At 41.1% G+C, this 18,322-nt stretch overlaps 5 protein-coding genes across 5 annotated transcripts; 2 read left to right on the top strand and 3 right to left on the bottom strand.

Annotated features, from left to right (window-relative positions):
* Positions 1 to 1,001: 1,001 nt before the first annotated feature.
* LOC106653738 (phospholipase A-2-activating protein-like) lies at positions 1,002 to 7,749 on the bottom strand. The gene is made up of 5 exons (XM_014373277.2): positions 6,666 to 7,749; positions 5,608 to 6,510; positions 3,133 to 3,653; positions 2,612 to 3,051; positions 1,002 to 2,246 (listed from the first exon to the last, which is right to left on the bottom strand). Exons 1-5 carry the CDS (start codon positions 6,827 to 6,829, stop codon positions 1,926 to 1,928), a joined length of 2,349 nt encoding a protein of 782 aa, XP_014228763.1. The 5' UTR covers positions 6,830 to 7,749; the 3' UTR covers positions 1,002 to 1,925.
* Positions 7,750 to 8,412: 663 nt separating this feature from the next.
* Positions 8,413 to 10,725, top strand: LOC106653740. The gene has a single exon (XM_014373280.2). The coding sequence runs from the start codon at positions 8,648 to 8,650 to the stop codon at positions 10,421 to 10,423; it is 1,776 nt and encodes a 591-aa protein (XP_014228766.1). The 5' UTR covers positions 8,413 to 8,647; the 3' UTR covers positions 10,424 to 10,725.
* On the bottom strand, positions 10,609 to 14,008 carry LOC106653739 (phospholipase A-2-activating protein-like). Its single transcript, XM_014373278.2, has 6 exons — positions 13,618 to 14,008; positions 12,616 to 13,485; positions 12,234 to 12,543; positions 11,890 to 12,166; positions 11,396 to 11,817; positions 10,609 to 11,317 (listed from the first exon to the last, which is right to left on the bottom strand). The coding sequence occupies exons 1-6, from the start codon at positions 13,770 to 13,772 to the stop codon at positions 11,012 to 11,014; spliced, it is 2,340 nt and encodes a 779-aa protein (XP_014228764.1). The 5' UTR covers positions 13,773 to 14,008; the 3' UTR covers positions 10,609 to 11,011.
* Positions 14,009 to 14,185: 177 nt separating this feature from the next.
* Positions 14,186 to 15,793, top strand: LOC106653713 (exosome complex component RRP41 homolog). Its single transcript, XM_014373247.2, has 4 exons — positions 14,186 to 14,742; positions 14,826 to 15,079; positions 15,166 to 15,312; positions 15,391 to 15,793. The coding sequence occupies exons 1-4, from the start codon at positions 14,658 to 14,660 to the stop codon at positions 15,736 to 15,738; spliced, it is 834 nt and encodes a 277-aa protein (XP_014228733.1). The 5' UTR covers positions 14,186 to 14,657; the 3' UTR covers positions 15,739 to 15,793.
* On the bottom strand, positions 15,639 to 16,288 carry LOC106653714 (probable splicing factor 3B subunit 5). Its single transcript, XM_014373250.2, has 3 exons — positions 16,218 to 16,288; positions 15,866 to 16,139; positions 15,639 to 15,727 (listed from the first exon to the last, which is right to left on the bottom strand). The coding sequence occupies exon 2, from the start codon at positions 16,136 to 16,138 to the stop codon at positions 15,881 to 15,883; it is 258 nt and encodes an 85-aa protein (XP_014228736.1). The 5' UTR covers position 16,139; positions 16,218 to 16,288; the 3' UTR covers positions 15,639 to 15,727; positions 15,866 to 15,880.
* Positions 16,289 to 18,322: the final 2,034 nt, after the last annotated feature.

Here is an 18,322-nt window from a genome sequence, read left to right as displayed (position 1 = left end):
CTCTCTGCACAGAGCCGCGTGATTATTTTAAGAAAAAGAGGCGGCTTCCATCATTACACGATGCGATGACGCGCGGAGCCGCGGCGCACGCGATGCAGTGCAGTCAGCAGCTATCTATCGAATTCGATAATAATAACACTTTTGATTTTTACATCATTCATCCCTCCGAGAGAGCGAGAGAAAGAGATAAAAATACACCCCTCGCGATAAAGGAATTTTCTGTTACGTTATGTTCTTCATGCATTACCTGCACACAAAGGTCAATTTCTATATATATGCGCACCGAGGGGTCAGGTGTGTGTGTGCGCGCTGATGATGACGTTGTTCGCATTGACCTTGGACAGGAGTTTGAATTAATTTTTTTTTTTTTCATTAATTGTGTAATTTCGCTTCACGAGTGAGATGATGGATTATTATAATATAATACGAATTACTCGGCGTGTTCGAGAATATGCCAATATAACAATGATCGACGAGAGAGCATAAAAAAAATATTACTCGCGTATATTTCTTGATTGACTTACATGTATAACGATAATGTTGAATTTAAATATAATATTATATATACCCGATCTATGGACAACTCTGCCTCCTGTGTAATAAGACGCCGTCTGTACAATTATTCTCTCAATTTCCTTTTTCGAGATGAAACTCATTATTATCTTATAAACGTAAAGATTTCAAACTTTGTATAAGAGTCGAGAAATACTTTTTAGACTATTACTTAAATAAATATATAAAACTGCTGTAAAACTTTTGTAGGAACAGGTTGTAAATTTACGTACCGTACGATGTCTTATATAATACGTGGCGTGTGGGTCAACCGCGAGCAAAACTTTGTCTCAATTCTTTTTTACTCTCGTAAGAAAAATATAACTAAAAAGTGGTTGATGTCGAGTACAAAAAAAAAAAAAAATTAGTAACAATGGTTCGATGGACGAGGAGCGAAAGTTCGTTCGGAGCCTTATTCATTGACGCGTGGTTGGGAGGAGATAAAAAAAAAATGTAAAAGCAGAGAGGAAAGATGACTTTATTTTTTTACAAGGGTGACGAAAAAAAAATAACGACATTCGAGTGAAAACGTATATACCTATGATATATTTTTCCAATAACCCATTGCATGAATAAACAATAGGCTATTACAAAATAATAAGGTAAATAAATTGTTGCAAAAAAAGCCGTGAAAAATAGCCGACACTACCCTTTAAAATAGTAAACAAAAAAATTAATAAACGTCGTTTTTGTGAAACACATCGATATTATATATATATACGCGACGATGAACTTATTATAATAATCTTAAAAGAAAGACCGATGAATTTTATTGACCAACATCAAATCGTTGTTCAAAGAAATAGAAAATACAAAAAATGATAATGACTATTTATATAATCCAGAGACAAATCGTTGTTTGTTGATTGTGAAAAATTATCCACGAGTGAATGTTTACTGTGTTAAAAAAAAGGAAGGAAGTCTCAATCAAATAGGAAATAAAACGGTTATTATGAAAATCGTGCATTTATTTTGTAAAATCTTCGTTGTACATAAAATATGTATATGATAAAGATAAAACAGCACTCAACAAAACAAAAATATAACTTTCTTTTTAACTTAAAAATAACAAAAAAAAACGTTGTGTTTACGTCGTCACCTATCCATCCATACATTCAAAATTTCAGTTTTTCAACGGGAAGCTTCAAATAGTATCGAAGGATAAAGATACATGAATATATACATATTTACACGTTTCTTCGAAAAGTCAGTTCACTTTGTAAAAGACAAATCCCGTACATGCCTTACATCTTAATTAACAATAAATCTCTATACAAAGCAACAGTATCCCTACGTCAGTCTCGTAAAATTGTACGCCTAAATCACAGTCCATCCCCTTCGTACGTCCGTATCCGTATCGCACCCCCCGACGACTAACAGTCGTAAACGAGATTCTTGACTTCGAGCGCGACCTTGGATAGCTTCTGGGGCTCGGGGGCGCTCAGCGCCTCGGCGAGAAAGCCGAAGAAGTCCTCGCTCATCCTCAGCGTGGCGACGAAGTTCTCGTGCTGCTGCTCGCACATGATCTCGGCGAGGAGGGTGCCCAGCGCCACGAGCAGCCGGAACCTGGCCTCGGGGTCGCGCGTGTCCTTCATCAGCCGCATGGCCAGGCTGAAGGCGTTGCATTGGCCCGCCGGATCGTCCGTCGCGCTGGCGGCCACGGCCGCGTTAAGGACGTACGTCGCGGCTGCGATCTGCAAAGCGGAGAGAGAGAGAGAGAAAAATCAATATAGAGTCAGACGACGTTGCGTATCGTGCAAAAGCTCGCTGTATATGGTATAAAGATGCTTCGAGCGAAAAAGATCTTTTTAAAAATCTTTTTAAGAACGTCTCAATTACGACCTGTAGTAAGATGTTTTTGAGAAGTGCAACAATTGCTTAGCACTCAGACATTGTTGAGATTTTACAATTTAAAATCGAAGTATTCAATGAATATCTTTTTGGTACGAAATGTCTCGGAGAAAAACTATTGTTACCGAGGCTCATATTTCAGACGTTCATAATTAAGTATCTTAAAAAAGATCTTTTTTTTTCACGCTAGAAAGTAAAGTAAACGTACCTCGACGTGTCTTCCGCCGATCTCCGTATCACGAATCAGACTGTTCACAGTCTCGAAATAGTGACTGAAAAATGTCTCGCCGCACTCTTCCACGAACGAATTGGCGAGTAAACGCAGCACGAGCATCCGAGCGGGGCCACCAGTAGTAGTAGCAGCAGTATCATCGGACTTTGGTGGCAAGAATCGCCTGAGCAATTCCAGCAGTTTCCAGGGATCGGCGTACATCAGCTCGTTCGTCTCTTTGTCGAGCACGATGAGTCGAGCCAGGTCCAGGATCGGGTAGACTTTGTGCGCGGGCCAGCGCGAGGCCACCTCAAAGATCTGATTGACCACGAGCTTCTTCTTGGCTTTGTCTTCGATGGTGACGGAGTTGTTCTGGCAGACGAGCTTGTCGATCGGGAAGGTCGGTATGCACTCGCGATTGAATTCGAGTATTCTGTCTGGAAGGGGTAAGAAAAATCGGTTAATTTTCACGAGCGAAATACTAGAATCTCGGTTTCGATGGTTTCCGGTCCACTTACCTATTATACCGGCCAGCTGGACGGCCTTCATCTTCACGTACTGCTTCTGGGGCAAGTACTGCTCCCCCGTGACGACATTGTTGCGCGGCACCACGCGACTCTCGCCCCGCTGCTGAAACAGCTCCTGGCCGGATCGGCCGTCGAGCACCGATCGCGCGCCTATGCTCGCCCGAATGAACTGGAGTACCTCCGGGATCTTGTCCCGATCGAGGCCGTACCTTCGGACGAATTGACGCGCCACCACGTCCAGATTGTCGCCGTCGTTGAAGGCCACCCTGGCGTTGGGCGGGGCGTTCTTACCGATCGCTACGGGCAGCACGTGGTCCCAGGCGCGGCCCTCGAATATAGTGCGGCCGTCGGGCGTCTTCTCGTCGACCGTCTCCATGACCTCGGCTATGCGGTGCCACTTGTTGTTGTGATCGCACCACGTGTAGCTGTTGATCTCGCCCGAGCCCTCGTTGATGATAATCGTTTGGCCGCCTGCGGCGCCCGGTTGAATCAGCTCCTCCAAGGGCTGTTTTCTGAGGGGGGAAGAGTTAATTGACAAGTGAATAAATCAACTTTAATGCCAGGTGATACGAGACAAATAGTGTATGGGACAGATTCAGAATTTTTAAAATAAACCTGCGGGCGAGGTCCTAATACCAAAATTTTAGACCCCCTCCCCCCTTCTACCTCCCACCCCCGCTATCAACGTCTATTTTCTATTGATATTTATTCTGAAGCCTTGAAGTAATTAAGAAATCTGAAAAAATTCATGAAGGTGTACTAATCAACTGTACAAACAACCTTGAAATTTTTCAGATTTTTTTTACCGGAACCATCGGGTTCCAGGAAAATTTGAAATTGTGTATTTCGATGAGCAAAAAAAGAAAAAAATTTTCTAAATTTTTCTAAGCTTCGTATCGCCCTAAAAAAATTATTTTCGTGAAAAAAAGCGGCTTTTCAGCTCTAGGCTTCATCGGCATGAATGAAAAGTTCAGAAAAAGTTCAAGGAATTGTTTTTTGGTATCAGAATTAAGAAAAAAATGCTCCGGTCTGGTATATCGAACCATTTCACTGAAAATAAAATAATTATAATTTTCAATGATTTTTTCTGAAGCACTCAAAAAATCTAAAAAAATTCAAGGTGTTTTGAATTGTTGAAAAGTACCTTCATGACTTTTTTCAGATTTTTTAATTACTTCAGGGCTTCAGAATAAATATCAATAGAAAATAGACGTTGATAGCGAGGGTGAGGGGTAGGAGGGGCGAGGGGGTCTAAAATTTTGGTGTTAGGACTCTTTTATGATGTACTATAACATACCAAAAGCGCGTCAAGATCGGTGACATACGAGCGCAGATTTATTTAAAAAATTCTGAATCTGACCCATATGTAAAAATAGACTCGAATAAATACATTTAAATATTTTTCAATTAATTAATCAACAAATGTTGACACTGCATGCAGCGTAGCAAAAAAAACCCTAGTGGGGAAAAGTAACTTAAAAAATGTATCAAATTAATTCATTCTCAGATAAATAACTTAATCGATTTGTTTTAATACGCGAGGTTCGTGGCAAAAAAGTGACAAAAAAATAACGCGAAAGAATAAATTATAAAATTGTTTGATTGATTAATGAATAAGTCACCTAATTTTGATAGCCTATGGTGCTTGACAAAACGAGGCAAAAAGTACATAAATAAATAAATCAATTAATTAATTGATGGGTACAGAAAATAGATTGATTAATTAATTCATAGATCAATCCTTTAGCGTCCGAATTTGCAATATTGCAAATAAATTTTCAATCATGTGTAAAAAAGCCTTTCGTTCAAAAACAACTAATACCAAGAAAAATGTGACCATGTCTTGCAAAATACAAAATGTTGAAAAAAGTATTCTCAGAATAATTTCAAACACTTTTTATTCTATAATATTTTTTCGTAAAGTTGATGGTTGACGAGCAAAAAATTCATACATTTTCATACCGCAGCCCCATCTAAGTTCACCAATTTAAAAATATACTCTTAGTGTTATTTCAGCTCTTCTAAGACTAAAAAATGTATAGAACTGCGACATTGAAATAAAATTCGAAGTCGAAAAATCACGTTACTTATTGTTTCATTGAAAAATTTATATTGATATAATTATTATCTACCGCAAATTCATACCAGATTCTGAAAAAACACACCCGACATTCCCTATACATGAATTTTCGAGAAAAAATATTGACTTTATCTAAACAAATAATGAAAAGAGTATTAAATACCCCTTGGACCGTGATTAAACACACGGCGAACAAGGAATGAATAAATAAATGTTAATATTAATTCCGTATCGCAAAAAAACGTGATAAACAAAATGAATGAGTGAATGAATGAATAAATTAATTAATAAAAAAAATATCATTAAATCAATCAATGAATTAATCAACCTTGGTACCACACTGTACGCGCGCAAAAAAAAATCGGTATTGTCCTAAATGTACTCACTCTTTCTCGTTGTTGCTCTTGGTGCACTTCTCCTTCACCATACCGATCAGCTCGGTATCGTACTTGGTCACCAGCTCCTTTGCGGCGTACCTCTTGGGATCGGCGGTGAACAGCCTCAGGATGCCGTCACCGGCGCCACAGACGAGGTCACCCGTGCCCGGCAGTAGCTCGCAGCACCAGACCTCGCCCTCCACGGGCACCGCGATGGTCTGGGCGAATTTGCCACCGCGCCACAGGCGCAGAGTGCGATCCGTGCCGCAGCTGGCGACGACGGCGCCGCCCTGGGCCAGGGCGAGACAGCGCACCGAGGCCTCGTCGTTGTGCTTCCTATAGACCTGCAGCATCTTGCCGGTCTCGAAGTTCCAGCGACGTATGGACGGGTCGTTCGAGCCGCAGGACAAGAACTCCTGGCAGCCTCCTTGGAGCATGGCCAGGTCGTTGAGCGGACCCTCGTGTCCCATCAGCACCATGGCCAGCTTTCCGCTGGCTCGCTCGAACACCAGCAGCTGCGAGTTCCGCGCGCCCGCGATCACCCGCTGACCGTCCGGACTGTCCACGCAGCATGTCACTTCGAGACCAGCCTCGTAAGTCACCGAGGGCTGATCCCTCTTCTCCCGGAGCTCCGTCAGATTCCAGAGCTTGGCTTGGTCCCCATCGCAGCAGAGAAACTCGAGGCCCGGCTTGTGGCAGCTCGCGCGCAGTCCTCTGACCTCCTTCACGGCCACCTTGCTGTAACTCTGCTGGGGTTTCGACTCACCGGCTACGTAGATCGAGAGGCTGCGATCCGAGCAGCCCACCACCACGTAGCCAAGCGGATTCTGCGAGGTCGGCTGAAGATAGCAGAGCGAGTTGACGTCGCCTTCGATACCCAGCATCCGCACGCGCGTCTTCTCGTAGTTCGGCCTGAGAGAAAGAAGAAGAAGAATACACGACGTAAATATAATGCGAAACAGGAAGCGAGGACGCGAGGAGGAGGAGGATCGATTTTACAATAGTAGTGTCGCGCGTATAGTAGCTATAAAAAGAGGCGGTGGGTGGTGGTGATGCGAGACACTTACCCTTTCCAGAAGCACAAGTCCTTGCGGTCGCTGGCCGTGACGAAGCTGCCCTCGGCGCCGCACGCCGCTACGTGCCTGATCCGCTGGAATCCCTCGGCGACGATCTCGAGGCTCGGCTTGTACTTGCTGTGCGACGGATACGGCTGTACCGCTGCTTGGGCCATGGTGTGTAAGTGCGTGTGTGTGTGTGTGTGCTGATGCGAGATTTTTTGTCAAAACAATCTTTTTTCGATGACGAATCTTCGCTTCGGCTTGTGTATATATATATTATTTTATCTCGAGCGGAGACGCTGCCGCTGTTTTATTAATAATCCGATGATAAAGACGCTGTGCTACGCGCGGACCGTCGGTTCTTTCTTTGTTGATATATGTATATAAGCATTTATATATATAGTAAAAAAAATAAAGCGTAAGTATTCAACTGCGAAGCGCCAAGATTCGTGGTATAACCAAAGTGTCAAGTGCACGTGTGTGTGTGTGTGTATGTACTTCTGTCTTGGCAGCGCACCGCACGAAAACGAAGAAAAGTGAAAGTCAAAAATTGTCCGAGCGTTCTCCAGTTCGAGCTTGCATCAATCCGTTTTTTTCGTGCGTGGGCGGCCACGTATACGCACTCGATTCAAGTTATTGATATATTAATATAATAAATAACGATTTTGTTTCGTTTCGCTTTATCTCGACACCCACTTACATTCAATTGTAAAAATATAAAACAAAACACTCGACAAGAATCGAAGAGAAAAACAAAAAAAAAACAACAGAGGAAGATCGAATTACGCGTAGACACACATTGTATAACAAATTGCGTATGATCAATTCCGCGATCACAAATCGATTTTATAATTTATAATATATCATCAAACGCCACTATACGTACGCGCACGTGTTCGTGTCTTAATCCGAGAGACATGTGGTTTTATACTGCTGCGTGAAAGTCACTTAACTAACTAACTAACTGCTGTGCGCGACGATGCAGGAACCGAACTCCGAAGTCGAAATTTCGAATCGTGCGTAGCTATGCGCGTCTATCGACGAACTGCTGTGTGTACATGTGTATCGCGTGGGATTCGAAACACACGTGTATGTCTGTAGCAGCAGCAGCATATAGCAGCCGAGAGGTTTCAAGGCTCAAGAGCATTGCCGCGACCCCCACCCCTTTCAATGTGTATGCGCGAGTTTTCAAGTTCGCGGACTTTCGAGCTTATATATTCGGTTGGCGGGTGTCCTTTGTATTATTAGATGTGCGCGGCGGAGATGTGTGTTGGGGTGGGTGGGTAGATAGATAGATGTGTGTGTGTGTGTGTGTGTTTGTGTGTGCAAGCACATGCGAACGACCTCGAGATGGTTGAGATATAGATATAGATATATAGCATGCGGAACGCGGGACATTTAAACGTCGAAATATAAAATCAACGACAATAACGATAACAAAAATAACGAAGCAAAGTAATAATTTGCATGGACAAATATCGATGAGTATGCATAATTTACACCTTAGCCTGGAAAAATCAATATTTACTATTTATGCCGTGTTGAATTGTGCGCGCGTCGATCGGAGGCAGCAGTCATCCATTGCAAACTCGGCTTGTTGCCACCGCTCGCGTATCGAAACACAACAAAGAGAGACGCGCCTACCTATACGAGCCATTTAAACAAGGCGAGATTTAAATGGTCCTCACCTCCTCCTCGACTCGAATGCTGTGCATCGGATATCTCTGCGCAGCAGCCGGCTTATAGCGAGCCACGCAGGATTTTGAATTCAATTTTTGTGCGTGCTGTGTACTCGTATACAGCTAAATGTCCGTTACGCCATTTTTCGGACGACGATGATGGGCTTGTTGTGTCTTGTTTAAATACCTAAATTACACGCCTAGCGCATGTTTATTGTATCACCGAGTCGTGTGTGTGCCTGTCGATCGATTGAATATAATAGCATCGGATTTGTATACGAATAAATAAATAAAATAAAACGCGTGTGTGCCATGCCACCGAAAAGATCGAGGGTTGCGAGATCGAAGCAGCAGCAGCAGCAGCAGCAGCAACGCAACAGCAGTAACAACCGGGGCAGCGTCGGCGAGCCCAAGACGAAGACCGTCTCGACGCAGACCGAGAACGATGACGAGGTCGTCGGCGTCGACAGCGAGTACAAAAAACAGACGGAGCGACAGCTGGAGGAGCTCAGGAGTAAGCTGGCTCTGCTGGAGAACGAGAACGCCCTGTTGAAGAATCAGCTGAACGCGACAAAGACAACGACGACAACGACGGCAGCAGGGAAAAACGAGGTCGAGGAACTGAAGGATAAAGAGTCGTTCAAGACCCTGAGAGCCAACAAGGCTCTGAGCAAGGTGAAATGCGCCAGTCCAGCCTCCAATACCAAGCTCAAGGGGTGCGGATGCAAGGGCAACTGCTCCAGCAAGATATGTGGCTGCGTCAAGAAGGGCTTGGCCTGCGATCATCTGTGCAGGTGCAACGAGGCCGTGTGCGAAAATCAACAGGAGGAAAATGTCAAGGACGAGCAGCAGGAGCTGTCGGAGGATGCCAAGAGCGCCATGGAGCAGTTGGGACATCTGTCTCTGAATCAAGAGGGTATCCATGCGTCAGAGAAGAAGATCAAGAGAGGATTGTACAGTCCGTTCATCAACGATGGAAACGGTTCGATAACGTTGAAGGACAATAACAGTTCCATTGCCTTTACCAGAAGAAAATTATTTACCCATGATTCTGGTGATATGGTGGATGTGAGCGTGATTAGCAATTCTCATGAAAACAGTCCCGCTGTTTCCCCACGCAAGACTCCCAGTGATAATAAAGTGAAAGAGAATCAAGTGCCTAAAATCAGCATCAACAAGAACAAAAATGCAGCCGACGTTGAAAAGGATAATGTTCAATTGTCAGCAAAAAAATCAGCGGATCAGTTTGTGGTCAGAAGGAAATATGTCACTGATAGAGTAGATGAACTTAAAAATGTAGATTCACCTGTATTGAACGAAGAAGATATTTTTAAGCCACAGACACCAAAGGTGGTGCACTCACCAAAACCATTTCAAAGCATTTGTGCTGAAATTTTGGGAGATATGTCTAATTTACCATCAACACCAGAAGAAATATTCAGGCCTAGAGCAGCAAAAGTTCAGCATTCTCCCAAACCGTATAGAACATTAAATTCCTCTCAAATAGCTGCTGTTCCACCTTCTCCAAAGCCTACAAAAGTAAAACATTCTCCTATTATCAAACAAGTGTTATTACCGTCTCAAAATAATTTACAAGTGAACTCCCCAAATTCTGTACAAATACCTCCATCTCCCAAAATTACAAAAGTAAAATGTTCACCGATTATAAAGGAACCCTTGGTCACTCAGAAATCCGAAAAAGTAATGTCTACTTTACATCCAAGCTCTGCAGTTATAAAACAAAAAGACCAGCATGTGAAAGAGAATAAAAAGAATGTTCCAAATGTTTCTGAACGAGAGTCAATTTCATCAAAGTCCAGTGGATACCAATCAGATACTCTTGATACAAGCTTAAATCCTATGCTGCCAAAGCATCAATTGGCTAGGAGCCCAATCAGCACAACTGATGGAACAGTGATTCATTTACCAGAAACTAAAAAAATTGAGCCTATACCAATACCACAACTGCAAGCAGAGGAAATTGACTGGGAGCAGCATCAACAAGAATTAGTTAGGTGTAACATTTGTAAAAGAAAATTTTTCCCTCAGCGAATTGAAAAGCATTCCTCATCATGTAAAGGAATATGATCTGTTTGTATTTTTATTGTTTGTGTTTTTTGTTTTAAAAATGATATTTGAAACACAAGTTTTTAATAATAGAACCAAAGAATTATTTTTGTTAATAAAATTATGTGAAATATTTTTCAAAAAAATTTTACGCATTCCATTGTTTATGTACTGAACTGATGTTGTTATTAAAAGGCAACAAATTATTTACGTAAATATTTAAAAACTTTTTATTCTTTCAATTGTTATTTATGTACATATTTCTTACCTGCAGTATAAGCTAATAGAGATTGAAAAATGCACGCAGCACTGAACATCGTATATTAGACGTGTTTATTCGTCAAATTACAAAAAAAATTACAAATAAATAATATTGATAAGTAGATTAAGGAATTATTGTTGTTTTTTTTTCTCCATTAAAATAATTCAATTCAAATTTGACTTAAAAGAGTTGTCATTAGTGAGATTTCTACATTAATAGTTACAACCATCAACAAAACGTTGACTAGACCTCTTCCCTTTTTTTTTCATTATGATCAATTATGCATAATATAATCAACTGTTAACATTCTCACATTCTGTCTTTAAAATTTCATCAACAATTCAATGTTATCCAACGATTCTCTCTAGTATAGTTCTGGCTACATCGACAACTTTACTCTCTGTACTTTCGATCGCTTTAGTTACAAAGGCCAATGTTTCTGGCGAAGTCGTTACGCATTCGATCAAGCTCGCGTCGCTGGCCGAATCAAACAACAATGTGCCGAGAGCAACGAGGGCTCTGAATATCGCCTCTTTTTCTTCGATCAAAGGTGAAACGGTACGCAAAACCGTGAAATATTGCTCCTTGGCAGGTGAATTGTGCGCTCGATTTAATGCTATCGCCGCATTCAAGAGATACGATGTGATGGCAACCTGTTGATTGGCAAATACACATTTAGATACATTTTTGTTGAAGATTTTGTCGTTTGAAGCGGATGATATTAGTTTTACCTGAGTATGTTTTCCTCGGAGGGAAGGTAGATGCATTATAGCTTTGAAAATTTCGCCGCTATATTTGAGCCCAAGTTTTTCTCCTTGAGGATGGACAAACATGTTGGCTAATAGTCTAAATGTTAGCATTTGATTAGCTTCAATCGCATCTTTTTCCAAGTGCTGGCTGATTGCTTTAATAAGATTATCTGTGCAAAGACAATCGTTCACAGGTTTTTGCAATACTGCCAAGCGAGCCACATCCAATACCGGAAAAACTACAGATTCAGGCCAGCTTAGGAGGTGCATCAACTTATCAACTATGCCAGCATCAATGACCTCTTTGCAATTGTTAGTTGTTAATTGAACAACAAATTCTAAATGATCATTAGGTATGTTTAATGAACCAACTGTGTCGCTTGAATTAAATCCTTTTAGTTTATCTAAAATTTGTTTTATATATGATTAAGCATTCTCTATAGTTTTAAAAAAGTATTATAAAAATCGGTATTTACCTAAAATATTTTTTAAATTTGCTTGCTCTAATTTCAAATAATCTTTACGAGGTATGAGTGAACTTGCTGCTGATGAAGTAGGAGTAGGTTGAGGTGCAGGTTGAGAACTTGGAGGCACATAACGATTTTGACCAGTGAAAGGATCAGGTCCAGGTGTACCTTGTGAAGAGCCTTGGGGTATGTATCGGTTTCCACCAGTAAATGGATCATAGTATTGTGATGGATTACTCACAACAGGTGTGTGTTCTTCCGAATTTTTGATAATAAAATTAGCCACCTGAAAATTACACATTTGATTAAAAACAACTTCAATTTAAAAAAAAAAAATTAATTCTTTGACATACCTGTTCTAAAAATTGTTGTTCCAACTGATTATCATGAAGAAATTTTTGAGCTACTACAAAAGGATCTTGTCCCTTATTGTAAGGCAGTTTAAGTGGTGGCACACCATCTTGAATGTCAACAGAAAATACATAATCATATTCAATTCCATTATGTAATTTTTTTCCACATTCATTATTTTTGCCTAACACATCGCCAACAAGATTCCACTTTAATTCTCTTTGAGACCATGAATATGCTTTAACGGATGATCCTTCTTTAATTAATTTTATATCTCCATCTTTTTTGCCAGGTTCGTGCAAAGCACTTGGACTGAAAAAATTAATTATAAGCATGAAATGAATAAGTCAAGAATTTTTAGTAACATTTGAAACAAATACCCACTCAAAAGCTTTCAAATCTTTATCTTGAGCAGCACCTGAAATTATTTGATCCTTGGCAACAGCTTCTTCGAATTTTTGCATAGATTCTGGGTCAGCAAATCTTTGACTATCAGCAGTAAATACCCTAACTACTCCGTCAGAGGTGCCACACACTATGTCTGTGTTAGGTAAAAGTCTAACTACCCACACTGATCTTGCTGGTAAGTCAATTGTTTGATCTGCTTCTCCATTATGCCAAACTCTGACAGTCTTATCCTCTCCAGATGAAACTGCTAGAGCACCTCCGGGCAAAGCAGATATGCTGTAAATATAGTTAGAATGTCCATAGAAATTACCCAAACAATCACCAGTAATTGCACTCCAGTGTTTGACTATGGCATCATTGGAACAACTTAAAAACTCATTATTATTAATGGGTGTCAAATCTCTGACACAGTCCGTGTGCTGTTGTAATTTGTGCACAATCTGGCCACTTCTCGTATAAACATGGATGGCTTTATCAGCCGCTCCAGTAACAACGTTGCCGTTGCCCAAATCGATGGCACACCATACTGCCTGAACATGTCCGGTGTAGGAAGTTTTTGGTGCTTTCAAATTGTCCAGACTCCACAGTCTGGAAGTCAAGTCCCAGGAACCGCTGATGAATGCGTCATCCTCAAAATTACTGGCGTTCAAGCAAGATATGGTATCGTTGTGAGCTTTGAATTTTTTGAAAGGCTCCGTGTCACCTATGTTGTAAATACAAATGTGATGATCATTGCTGCCGGTGACGATCAGGCCCCTGGGATGTCTACTGGATGGTTTGGTGATGCAAACGGCGCTCACGAAATTACTGTGTCCTGTCATAACAGCCTGCGCGACGAAGTTGCCACTGTTGTTGTTTCATGGTAATGAAAAAAAAAAATATATATATATATATATACGTTAACGTTGAAACAAACGAACGAGTCCCCCGAGCGGGACCCGAGCATTAGTTATTATTCGCGTTAGAAAAAGTACTTACTCGACGCAACGCCAATAAATAGCGGTCTTGTCTCGGGACGTGGAGACCAAGCCATCGCCTTCCCCGTGGACGGCCAGGGCGCGCACGTCGCCGCTGTGTCCCAACAGTTCGCAGCGTAGTCTGTAGTTCGATTTGGCCGCTGTGTACTTGGCCATTGTGTATTATTGTTCTTTTTACTAATAATAAAAATTACACCAGAGAGAAGAGGAGATGACGATCCCTTAACGAGCTCGGTCGGCAGTACGCGACTTGAAAAATTTCGGAGCAGGTGAGATAGAGAGAGCAAAGGTGATTTTATATTAGTACCAAAATAAATAAAAGAAATTTGTGTGTTGTTGTATACACGCGCGACGACGAGCAAACGACGACGATGATGGCAGTGGTGTGAATGGGAAAATTTGCACACGGCAAAACTAATAACAGCCACGAATCATGCTGTGTGTATACGACGATTGGGGTGTGTGCGTCCGTGTGCGTCTCTCTGTACAATATATAGGTTCGAAGTAGCAGCAGCGGCGGCAGCGGCGCACAAATCAGCACATTATATTCGCGGCGCAGGCGATTCGCCGATTCGCGAAACTGCCTCTCGTCCCCTCTCGCTCCACCCCGCACCCGAACAACCCTACGCACACGGTCGAGCTGTTGCGGCTCTGCGCGTGCATTTATTTTTTTTTTTTTTTGTTTTCCGTTCGGCGCAGCCAATGGCGAGCTTGGCTTTTCCGCGCGGGTCTTTTTCCTTTTTGATGATAGAAAGTTATTTAAGAAGCAAGTTGCAGAGTCGAGCAGGTATTATTTTGCAAAATACATGCGAAATCGCGCTGGAATTTTTACAGACGCGCGAGCGCCTGTAGCTTGACAGCCTCCGAATTAGGAGCTACATTTTGAGTTCTGCTTTGCAGCACGTTCAAGTTGGTAGTGTTTTATGTACTGCCAGCAGTGTGTACACACAACTCATCAGTTGGCTATTACCGGCTCGTCCACCAAAGCACGTGGATATATTTTTTTAATAAATATAAGACAGTTCAAAGTTGTCATCGATCATGCCTTCCGTGCAAGCAACGTCGATTAAAGAACAACTGCGAAACAGAGAGGATGGCAGAAAACACGACGAATTTCGAAAGATGTGTGAGTGACCCGTTGGCAATTTTTTGAGTTTAGTTTTGTTTTGATGTGTGATCGTTCATGCCTTTGTATTTTTGTTGATGCAGCCATCAAGTTGGGAGTTGTTACTCAAGTCAAAGGTTCCGCGTACATCGAGATGGGAGATACAAAAGTTATTTGCTCGGTTCATCCACCTCGTGAAATTCACAACAAAGTGAGCTTCAGCCCAGAGGGTGAACTCTTTGTAGAGTTCAAATATGCATTATTCGCTACAGCTAATAAAAGAGATGCTCAACTGGAGAAGGAAGAACAAAACTACTCTTCAATTCTGAAGAGAGCATTGGAACCAGCAGTGTGCAGGGTAATCATCAGTATTCAATTCATTTTGAGATTGTTTTGAAAGTTGATTATGAATGAACGTTAATTTTATTTCTTTTTTTTTTATAGAATGAATTTCCTAACTTTCAAATAGATATTTATGTTAGAGTTCTTGATAACAATGGATCAGCCCTAGCAGCTGCAATCATGGCAGCGAGTCTTGCTTTAGCCAATGCCAGTGTACCTATGAAGGGAATCGTTACTGCAGTCACTGCTGTGAGTAAACATTTGATACAAAACAAGTATTGTTACTCCTTTGATAGTAAAATTTATTCATCAATAATTTTTATTTAGGGTATACACGACGATTTGGTATTGTACGATTTAACTGTGGAGGAAGAGAAACTCTGCTCTACCAAAGTGTCAAAAGAGAATCTTGATCGTGGAATAATAATGCAAGCGATGTTGTCCCAATACAATCAGATCACAGAGCCATTTTTCTTTGGCAACTTGGACTGCGATGTTCTGTGCGACACCATGGAAGCGCTGCAAAAAGCTTCTGAAAATATTCACTTGCTGCTTCAAGAAACTCTATTAAAATACGTGAACAAAGCGTTGGAACAAGACAGAGAATCCGAGAGTGTAAATAAAAAGCTGGAGGCTATGGATGTAAATAATACAGAGAAGGAACCTAAAAAATAATTGGCCAATTGTAAATTTCTTGTACAAATAAAAATGATTTATATTTATTTAATCACTCGAACGTGTATTTTCTTAATCCTATTTTATAAAATAAATACAGAGTAATGCCACAACGGCACACTATAACCTATGAGCGCTGGAATTAATCTTCCGGCTTCTCCGGTGGCGGACCGCAGGGCTGCAGCATCTTCTCCATGAGATTGAATCTGACGCGCGCCTTGGCCTCGTTCTCGGCGATCGAGAAGAAGTTCAGTAGGTCGTAGTGGCCCATGTAGGAGCTGCACGAGTCGCGGTGCTGATTCACCAGCCACTCGAACTTGGTCGTGTCGGCGTGACCCGTGCCGATGTACTTGGACTGCAGATGCTCCAATTGACTGTGAATGTTGTACCTCTCGCCCATCCTGGTGGAATCGAATAAGTGATTACGACAGTTGGAATATTGTAACGACGACGAGGATTACGAGAGAAATGTTATATACTTGTGACTGTTCGATCGTGTGTACTGATGAAGTAAACAAACGACGGGCAGTGGAGCAGACAATAGTCTAGAGGTATGTAGCGACAAGTGGCGCCAGCCGAGATTTTTGAAACACGCGGCGCACGAAGTTTTTACATTACCGACATTGAGTAAGTGACCATATTGCAGGGAGCGCGAGTTTTTAAATTGATTGAATAGTGACTATGTTAAGAATCCATCATTAATACATTTTTTTATGATTTTTGGAACTCAGAGAAAGTTATAGTCGTGCGAAGCATTTTTAATGGGTCTCGTTTCAGTAATTACGAAGATGAAGTGTGAAATTTTCAATCGTCCGCCGATACGTAAATTGGTTGAAGGATCTTTCAGCGTAGAATATATTATTGTTCTTGAATAGAGATATTTTACGGGCACATTAATAGGGGGAGGGTTCAGTAACAATATTTTAAAGTACGAATTGAAGATGAAACATTGATGATATTTAAGTTTATATTTGATACGTAACTAAAAGGTTTGCCAGATTCACAACAAAATGAATAATAACAGTTTGAAAATTTTTATTGTTTATTAGGTTGCAGATATGTTTATATAGCGTCTAAATTTCTTCGGACGAATCTCATGTTCTTAGGGGTTCTTAGGGCTCCGATCGTGTAACTTCATTGTGTGAATTTTAAGACTGTTCTGGTATCCAAATGATTTGTGACAAATCTCACACTCGAAAGGCTTGCTCCGATTATGTGCTGCGTTTAAGTGTCTTTTAAAAGTAATTTGTTCCCCAAATGATGTGTGACAAATCTCACATTCAAAGGGTTTTCTCTGATAATGAACTACATTTATATGAGTAACGAAGTTACTCTTATATTCAAATGATTTATGGCAAATCTCACATTCAAAGGATTTGCTCCGATTGTGTACGGAATTGAAGTGTTTTTTCAGGTCATCCTTGCGGCTACTTGACATGTGACACATATCACACTCGAAAGGCTTGATCCGATTATGTACAGAATTTACGTGTCTTTTGAGGTCACCCTTGCCTCTAAATGATTTGTGACAAATATCACACTCGAAAGGCTTGCTCCGATTATGTACTGCGTTTAAGTGTCTTTTAAAAGTAATTTTTTCCCCAAATGATCTGTGACAAATCTCACATTCAAAGGGTTTTCTCTGATAATGAACTACATTTATATGTGTAACTAAGTTACTCTTATATCCAAATGATTTATGGCAAATCTCACATTCAAAGGATTTGCTCCGATTATGCACCGCTATTATGTGAGTTTCAAGGTTACTTTTTTGTCCGAATGATTTGTGACAATAGTCGCATTCAAAAGGTTTGCTCTGATCATGGACTGAACGTATGTGTTTATTTAGATTACCTTTCTGTGAAAGTGATTTATGACAAATCTCACATTCAAATGGTTTTCTCCGATTATGTACCAAATTTATGTGACTTTCAAGATGATGTTTAAGTTTGAATGATTTGTGACAAATGCCACATTCATAAAATCTAATACTCTCAAATATTTTATCCTTCTTTATGCATTCTTCAATTTTCGATCGAGCACTTATATATGAAATTGACAATTATTAAGATAATCGAAATCTTTTTTTATCAATATCTTAATTTGGTTTTCTTTCTTCACATTAGTTAGGCAACTTTCATGCTCAGTTTTGCAGATGTATGTCGATAAAGACGTCGGTTTAGGTTTCACATCTTTGCACTCAAACACTATGGATAATTTTTCATCTAACTTTTCCCGCATTTCCATATCCCGATTCATGTGATTCGTCTGAAATTAAAATTTCGTTGTCGTTTTTGATAGTGGAAAATTAGAAAAATAATTCAACTTATCAACTCACAAATTGTTATCCCCACCAACGCCGAGACCCCTGCGTGCGTCCCCACTCAAACGACGTGCACTGCAGCACTCGTCCCCACCTCGCGGCATCAGCCAATCAGCGCGTGGTCGCTGTGTATATAAGCGAGCCACTTTGGCCGACTAGACAGTCGTCTCTCGGCAGCCAGCCAGAGCACATCGACTCTCGTCTTCGCGTTCGCGTCGACGAGCACTCGAGAGTTTTGACCTAGAGCCACTTCTCAATAGT

This window comes from Trichogramma pretiosum, unplaced genomic scaffold, assembly GCF_000599845.2.
Source record: "Trichogramma pretiosum strain Unisexual culture from Peru unplaced genomic scaffold, Tpre_2.0 scaffold89, whole genome shotgun sequence".
NCBI classification, from domain to species: domain Eukaryota; kingdom Metazoa; phylum Arthropoda; class Insecta; order Hymenoptera; family Trichogrammatidae; genus Trichogramma; species Trichogramma pretiosum.
Note: the sequence above shows the minus strand (reverse complement) of the source record. Positions and strands in the feature narration are given on the sequence as shown.

Excerpts from the sequence above, each read along its gene's own strand:
- LOC106653714 (XM_014373250.2), bottom strand. The coding sequence starts at position 16,138 with ATGGGCGAGAGGTACAACATTCACAGTCAATTGGAGCATCTGCAGTCC.
- LOC106653738 (XM_014373277.2), bottom strand. The coding sequence starts at position 6,829 with ATGGCCCAAGCAGCGGTACAGCCGTATCCGTCGCACAGCAAGTACAAG. Across the intron at positions 6,511-6,665 it reads GACTTGTGCTTCTGGAAAGG|GCCGAACTACGAGAAGACGC; the intron begins GTAAGTGTCTCG and ends TCTTTCTCTCAG. Across the intron at positions 3,052-3,132 it reads CCAGCTGGCCGGTATAATAG|ACAGAATACTCGAATTCAAT; the intron begins GTAAGTGGACCG and ends TACCCCTTCCAG.
- LOC106653740 (XM_014373280.2), top strand. The coding sequence starts at position 8,648 with ATGCCACCGAAAAGATCGAGGGTTGCGAGATCGAAGCAGCAGCAGCAG.
- LOC106653713 (XM_014373247.2), top strand. The coding sequence starts at position 14,658 with ATGCCTTCCGTGCAAGCAACGTCGATTAAAGAACAACTGCGAAACAGA. Across the intron at positions 15,080-15,165 it reads TGGAACCAGCAGTGTGCAGG|AATGAATTTCCTAACTTTCA; the intron begins GTAATCATCAGT and ends TTTTTTTTATAG. Across the intron at positions 15,313-15,390 it reads TCGTTACTGCAGTCACTGCT|GGTATACACGACGATTTGGT; the intron begins GTGAGTAAACAT and ends ATTTTTATTTAG.
- LOC106653739 (XM_014373278.2), bottom strand. The coding sequence starts at position 13,772 with ATGGCCAAGTACACAGCGGCCAAATCGAACTACAGACTACGCTGCGAA. Across the intron at positions 12,544-12,615 it reads AAAGATTTGAAAGCTTTTGA|TCCAAGTGCTTTGCACGAAC; the intron begins GTGGGTATTTGT and ends TAATTTTTTCAG. Across the intron at positions 12,167-12,233 it reads AACAACAATTTTTAGAACAG|GTGGCTAATTTTATTATCAA; the intron begins GTATGTCAAAGA and ends TGTAATTTTCAG.